Genomic DNA, 7,829 nt, shown 5'->3' on the forward strand with positions numbered 1-7,829 from the left:
TATAGCTGGCAATCTTTTCCTGCAGCATTCCCTGATGGATTTTGTCTAGAGAATTAACCAAAAAAAAAAAAAAAAAAAAAAAAAAAAAAAAAAAAAAAAAAAAAAAATCAAAACGCGACAAAGGAGAGCCTGTGGCTCCCTGCAGAAATTTCTGTTCAGCGGTGTTTTCATCAGCCAAGCAGGGAACAGTGAACTACACAGCTCCCCAATCCAGGTCCTAATGAGGTTTGAAAATCAACTTATTTACCCACCGTCTCTTAGCAATGCTGATAATACCAATTCCTTGTTCAAGTTTTCTTCACTCCAGGAAAATTGTCAAAAGTACCTCTCTCTGCTTTTACTCCTAATTCAACCTACTACCCAACCAACTGTTAAGTAAACCATTTTGCTGCCTTATCTTTGAATTCAAGTATTTTCACACACCTCTTCCCAGCCAGTTTTCCAGGAATTAAACAGAAGGTGCTTCCATTTAGATCCTCTTCTTCTTTAAAATGGGAACTCAATTATCACTTGTGAGCCGCCATCAACCAGATTTATAGCTCTGGTCAGAATTCGTTCATACATTTTCACACCCTAGCTTCCTTAGACATTGGTAGCCTCTGTGAAAGAGTCATTGGGGCCACTATTTTTTCTGACCTCCAGGTTCTTTTTAGCCTTGAATGTCACAGACACCTCAGAGTGAATGGCATCCAACCGCTGCTCACAGCGGAAGGCAGAGAGGAAAGCCTTTCTATAGTTGCTATTCATCCAGCCATAGAGAAGGGGATTGGCAAAAGTGGAGCACATGGCGATGATGTGGAATACTGTGAAGATGAGTTTGTACTCCTTCAAGTCCAGGACATGGCTGTCAATGTCAACGGCAAGCTGGAAGGCATGGAGAGGCAGCCAGCTGACCGCAAACACCACCACCACGCACACCAGCATTTTGGTGGTTTTTTGCCTTCGCTGATGGTAGTGGTCATTTGCAGCTCCAGGACTGACATGGTTCTTCAGTTTACTCCAAATGCGAGTGTAGGAAAATGATATGATGCCCAGAGGCAAAACATACAAGATCAGCAAGGAAGAAAGACTGTAGACAGTGCCATAGATGCTCTTCTCCTCACCAGGCCATTTTTCAGTACAGGCTACAATCTCAAAATCCGGAATGATCTCAATCAGTGAATACTCCCGGAAGATGGCCAGGGGACTTGCCAGCAGGGCACTGATGCCCCAGGCCAAGCCAATAATCAGGAAGCTGATACGCTTGGAGATCTTGCTCTCCAGGTGGTAGACGATGCACCTGTGCCGGTCCAGGGCAATTACTGTCAAGGTGATTGTGGATACTTGTACTGCCAGGCCCTGGGCATAGGGCACCAGGTGGCACAGGACAGGACCCATCTTCCACTCCCCCATTAAGGTGTAGGTAAGAGTGAATGGTAGACACAGAGTATTCACCAAAAGATCTGCCACAGCCAGATTGGCGATGAAAAAGTTGGTTACTGTGCGCATGCTCTTGAATTTGATTACCACGTGGATCACCAAGGAGTTGCCAATTACCCCAAGCAAGATGATGGAGCAATAGGCCAATATGAGGACAACTTGTACCTCAATCAGCTTGGTACTATCTATAAGCTCTGGCTCAGGATCAGGGACCAGTTCACCTCTAGGAGTGGTTTGTGGCCCATATTGTTCCACCTTCATTTCTTCCACTGTCTGGTTCTCATCAGCCTCTGTACCTATTGGACCCATTTTCAATACAGTTCCACTTGGCCTGCAACCAGCGCAAGAGTCTACAACCTAAAAAGAAAAACAACAACAACAACAACAACAAAACGAATGGAATGAGGAAAACACAAAGGGGAAGCAAATAAATTTCACAAATGGCCTGGTTTCATTTTGATTGGGGATCGAAATATCCTCTACTCTCTAAAATTGTGCATAGCAAAACATTTGAATGAAACAGACCTTTTAATAAGTCTATTGTCAAATTAGATCAATTAAATCAGGTCTCTGAAATATATGCTCTGATGATAAAGTATAATACCTATAGTATAGACACAATTTCAAAGTGAATGCTACCAAATGGATTAATTTCATTTTAAGTGGGATGAATATTATAAACTTTGTGAATTTTATAACCACTATAAATTCATTGAATTAATTTTCTGGTAGATAAAAAAGTAAAGTTTCTTTCAATATCTTGACTGTTTCAAATTTATAAATATACAGCAACAAATTGTTTAAGAAAGGGGAACATATTAAAACTATTTGTCTGGTATCTGAACCTTGGGACTATGAATTATCTGAGATGAATCAAGCAGATTCGGTTCCTGGTGTGGGATTTAGTATTAAAAATAGTATTAAAATGTGTAGAAGAGCTATCTTTTAAAAATTTAATTTCAATAGCTTTTGGGGTACAGATGTTTTTTGGTTGCATGGATGAATTGTACAGCAGTAAAATCAGATTTTAGTCTCCAAAGTCCATTATTCTACTCTGTAAACTTTTGTGTACCCACAGATTAACTCCTACTTATGAATGAGAACCTACGGTATTTGATTTTCCGTCCTAGTTACTTCACTTAGAATAATGGTCTCCAGCTCCATCCAACTTGATGCAAAAGACATTCTATCATTCTTTTTTATGGCTGAGTAGTATTCCATGGTATATTACATACCACAGATATTTTTTAAAATCCACTCAGTGGTCTAAGAACCCTTGGGTTGGAACAGTTGCTTTTTTGAATGATCTTAAATAAACTTCTGAACTAACATATAGCATTTCATGCTTTCTTGAAATCTCTGTTAGCCCCCACATTTAAGAGAACCCACAGACTATTATGTTACATATCTCTTCCACCTGTTATTTTCTCATCATTTCTACAACATTGGTTTTATTCTTCTTAATCTCTTATTGTAATTACTCTAATCATCTTCTAACTTACCTCCCATCCTCTTTTGCTTTTATTTATTAATTAATTTATTCACCTAACAGAAATAATCAAGAGTCCACTCAATGCCAGGGTGGCTTTACTATCCTGGTGCTTATACTTCTTCAAACCTGCATTCATCATGCATTTAAAAACCTGTCTTGAAGTAGGGTTTTTGCCAGGTGAAGACAAGAGGATAGTACCTCTACTCCAAGGCTCTCACATTTTACTGGACAATACCTACTCATTAAAATGTTTTTTTTCCTGAAATTCAAATGTGATCATATTGTTTTCCTCAATGTCTCCAGAATGTTTGAAACAATATAATGTATTGTTTTCTAATATAAGTTTCATTTTTTTCACTCTGTCAAAGCATTCAGAGCCCAACACCATAGTGGTAGTATCTTTCAAATGTATTCGTAATCACAGAAGGCTGCCACTGTTTATTCAGAGCTTCTTTTATGAATTTGTTTTTATGAACCTTTCAATGAATGTATTTGTAATTAATAGCATCTAATGCCATTGGTAGGAGAGTCATATATTTATTAAGCCCACCAATAATGCCTGGCTGGGCCTGTGTGCCCCCCAGCTCCTTCCCTTACCCTTCCTCTGTTCTGTTCTGCTGTGTACCACAGGAGGGCTGACTCTTGCAGACTGCATTTTCAGGCTCCACGTCCTTGGTATTCTGGCTGGGTTTGGTCAGTGGGAGGCGCTGGCAGGCAGTTGGAGGACAGCAGGAAGGGAGAAGCCACTATATTCTTCTTCCCCCTCCCTGCTCTTGGCAGTGCCTCTGCAGCAGTTCTGTAGCTCTGGTTTTCATAGGACAAACCTATTGTGATTCTGATTCCAGAGGATGTCCCTGGTCCGGGGACCTTGGTCACACTACCTCTTCCTCATATCCATCCAGCTGGAGGCAATAATGACTCCCTGCTCTCGCTAATCTCTAGGTAGTCTCAACATCCCTTGTTTGGCTTCTATCATTTGTTTAATCAACTGTCTGCATTAAATTCCTCCTTTTTTACATTCTTGAATAGATTCTGTTTTGCATGATCTGATAATAACATACATATATGCTTTCATTAATTTGCTCTCCCACCAAAGGATCTGTACCCACAGGTTGACAACACTGGCCTATAGAAGAAAATCCCAACTCCTTAGTCTGACGTTCGAGGCTTTTCTTGAATTCATCCCTGCATATCCCTCTGGTTTCATCTCTCCTGACAGCCCAATATATGCTGTCCACTTCTGTCATACTGCCTTACTTCCAATTCCAGTACACCTGAGCCTTTCTCATGCCTCTCTGCCCTCGCTGTTTTAAACTGGGAAGCCTTTCAGTTACCCAAAGCCCCTGTGCTCACTTCTAATGCTGCATGTACCACATGCCACATTGTGACTGTTTTCCTTCATTTACCCAGCACAGCAATCTCTTTGAAGACAGAACCTGGACCTTCTTCCTCCGTTGCTTAATCCCTAACACACTATCTAGTACATTAAAGGTGCTCAGCAATTTGGCAGAACAAACATAAAGCTAAAGGAAAGCACAATTTTACTGAATAATCAATGTCAGCAAAATGGAAAGTATAATTTTGATCCTTTCCTTTATCGAAGACAACTGCCTGTATAGGGTTCTTTCCTATGACATAACATCCATGTGCTTATTTTCTTATTCTTAATCAAATAACTGCTTATACAAAAAAAAAAAAAAAAAAAAAATTGTCCTGAGACCCTGTTAAATTAATTCCTGATTATAACATTTTAAATTGTCAGTATACCCCATAAAGTAAACTTTCCATTTCAAAGGTTTCTGCTCCCCCAACTCTCTCTCCCCCTCTCCATTTCTCTCACTTTTTTTTTCTCTCCCGCTCGTTCCCTGTCTCTCTGTCTATCACCACTCTCCCTTCCACAGGAGCCTTACTATATGGAGAGATATGGGAGTTTCCATGTACTCAAGTGTTTGCTGTACTGATATATTCCAGCTCCCTCTGCATAAATTTCACATAGAATGTTCCAAGGAGCCCCAGCCTCTTTTCACATGTGCCTCCATTCCTTACTAATTAGAGTAACCTGAAACAAACCATTCAAATCTTGGACTGTATATTTGATAGGCCACACCATTTCCCCTAGACTAAGAAAGAGACTGGTTTCAGAGTACGGTGACTCAATCCTGACAAGCCATTTACAGAATTAAAGAGACTCCAAGAGGCTGGAGTTTGGAGGTTATACCTGACTAAATTGAGGGGAAGCATGAGATTGAAGGACACTAGGAGGAGGAATATACTTGATTTATTGACTTGCTTTGCTTTTTCTTCTCAGTCTTGTTTTATACATTTTGAAACGCTGTTATTTACAACTTCTCTGTAGGAATGGTTATTGATCTACAAGCTATTGGAATATACACAGTGTTAGCTGTGCTTAAGCAGGTTACTGGCCTTTAGCCAGGTCAAGCATTACCCAGAGCAGAAAATGCATCATTTCATGACAGCACTTCTGGAAAAGTGGAAGAGGAAACAGGTACACACAGGAAGTTGCCATCAAAAGCACACAAAGGAAACAGCAAGAAGACAAGGGAATAACCTTTCTTTGAGATAAGGCAAGATGAGATATTTACATTACTTAAGACATTTAAAGAGAACTTTTACCAGTACAATTTTCCTGAATAAGGGAATCCTTAGAAACTTTGTTATAGAAACATTTCTTTGCAGAATAGGAAAAGAGTTTCAGGACTTCCCCTGAAACCCCACCACCCAAGATTCAAAGAACTTCAAATTATTTGAGTCAGAGACCAGTTCATGCTTTGAGGAGATATTTAAATCTCTGGGGGCTTTTTGCAACAATATTGCCACAGGTTGGCCTTAGTAAAGCTGCACATCTTATCAAGCACAGTATCTTCCAGAACATTTTTCCCAGGGAAAAATATCTCAAAAATCCATCGCAGAAATCAAAAGCACTGCATTTGCCTAAACTAATTAGTTCTAGGAATGGGGGTGGGGAAGGGGGAAGAAGGGAAGTTTCAAGAATGCTACATACATGACATGATTGTTTAAGTAATCAGTAGAAAGTTGAAAACATTCATCAAAGTGTGTGGGAAGCCTTTCTTTGGAAGCAGCATCTCCATTTCATGTCACTGAATTTTAAATGATGTGTACCTATTGCAAAATGTCTTAAAGCTTTTAGTTTTGTCTCTTTCCCCATCACCAAAACTCCTGCCAGTGGGTGAGCCTTTCTGATGGAAAATGAGCAAACGCTTAAATGAATGTGTCTCCTCTTGAACAGCTTTGGTGAATCCAATAGGACCTTCTGCTTTAGACAAGTGTTTGATTTTTAAAGAGGCAGGAAGAATAACAACTTACTGTTCTGGAAAGATAATGACCTATCTCAAAGAAGGGTCAAGGAAATAGTAAATAATCTTCAACAGAAAAGGGAACATCTAGCGAAAGTAGAAAATGGGGAAGGTATTACATCCTCCAAACCTCCACCTCCCGCCTAAGGGAGGAGAAAAAGTCCATACACTCATGAGGACCTCCTCATGTCCCTCTTCATAGGAACCGAGCGCTCCTCTAGGGATATTCTTGTTCCCAGGAGCTGAATCAGAGTTAGGAATTACACTTACTGACCCGGACCTCGCGTTTCTGCGGAGACGCGGAAACAAGACGTGTGCAGTCCGTCTGTCCGATGGTAAGCCAGTCGACCTGGAGAGGGCCCTGGAAGGTCCCCAAAGGCAAGTCCGGTTCCGTCCGCTCCGAGGGTCGAGGTCAGCCCGCGCCGCGCGGGCGAGCAGCCGGAGCAGTCAGAGCGGCTGGGCGGTTGGCGCTGCCGGGTCTGCTGCCGACCTCTCAGGCCAAGCGCGCCTGGGCACCGCACTCACTCGCGGGGTGGGCGGGTGAGGGTGGGAGGATCAGAGATGGGAGCTTGGGGAGCGGGGCAAACCCCACCCTTAAAGACAACAAAACAGGTGCGGAGGCTGCGGGTGATAGTCCTGCAGGGGAGGGGACTGGAGGAGAAGTTTTGGTGGCGACGGAGCAGGAACAGTGTCCAGGGTCTCTCCGCCGCCTCCCGGGCTTGCCAGCCCTCGCAGCCAGACCCTACCCAGAGGGGCGCCCCCTCGCGGGTCCGCAGCCACCACCTGCAGCTGCTGCTGTCACCTACTGTGCCACCCCCAAGTTTGATACTCTGGGCATTTGCACCAACCCTACCTCCCTTTCCTTCCACTAATTTCTCCCTTTGCTCTCTACCCCCCGGTTCCGCGAGAGATGGCCGGGCGAAGACAGACCTCCTGGACTTGAGGCCGAGTTCACCAAATCCGCCCCGGGGAAAGGTGAGGGCAAAGGCGGGGTGGACCGACCCAGCTGCGGCTGAGTGGCTGCAGTCCCGAGCAGGGCAGGCGAGCGCAGGAGAACTCAGGCTGGCGGGAGGAGGCCCGGGGCTGGAGAATCCCCGCGCCTCGTAGGGTCTGAGAAAATTCCACAACTTCCAATCGAGAGTTGTTTTCTTTTGTGTGTAAGGAGCAGAGATGGGGAGCTGGATCTGCGCAGAACCCCGGAAAAGCGCCAGCAGGATTGCACCGAGAACAAATCCTCCGCTCCCTCGCCCAGGGCTGGGACGCAGTGCGCTGGTGTTCCTCTAGCTGGGCGGTCCCTGTGCTCCAAACAAGAAGGTAAAGCAAGTTCAGATCCTGCTGCCCATGATCAGCAATTTCCCTAACAGGTGTCTGCAGACAGATTATAAGTTGGGTAGTGCGGATTCAGACTCGATAGCTAGGAACCTGTGTTATGAGCTCTGGCTCAAGGCAAAAGACACAGGGTATGAAAGCTATGGGACACGAATAAACCACAATCTCTCTGTCTTCTGATAGCTGACTTCTGGATTCTTCACTCTTTGATCCTGACCCAAGCCACTCGTGCCATCAGGAGCGCATGCCTCTGG

The 7,829-nt window shown here is 43.6% G+C and overlaps 1 protein-coding gene across 1 annotated transcript; it reads right to left on the reverse strand.

Moving 5' to 3' along the window:
* Positions 1-554: 554 nt before the first annotated feature.
* NPY2R (neuropeptide Y receptor Y2) lies at positions 555-6,908 on the reverse strand. Its single transcript, XM_023226382.2, has 2 exons — positions 6,521-6,908; positions 555-1,776 (listed from the first exon to the last, which is right to left on the reverse strand). The coding sequence occupies exon 2, from the start codon at positions 1,726-1,728 to the stop codon at positions 583-585; it is 1,146 nt and encodes a 381-aa protein (XP_023082150.1). The 5' UTR covers positions 1,729-1,776; positions 6,521-6,908; the 3' UTR covers positions 555-582.
* Positions 6,909-7,829: the final 921 nt, after the last annotated feature.

This window comes from Piliocolobus tephrosceles, chromosome 3, assembly GCF_002776525.5.
Source record: "Piliocolobus tephrosceles isolate RC106 chromosome 3, ASM277652v3, whole genome shotgun sequence".
In the NCBI taxonomy this organism is placed as follows: Eukaryota; Metazoa; Chordata; class Mammalia; order Primates; family Cercopithecidae; genus Piliocolobus; species Piliocolobus tephrosceles.

Bases quoted from the DNA above. Each gene is read 5' to 3' on its own strand.
- NPY2R (XM_023226382.2), bottom strand. From the start codon at position 1,728: ATGGGTCCAATAGGTACAGAGGCTGATGAGAACCAGACAGTGGAAGAA.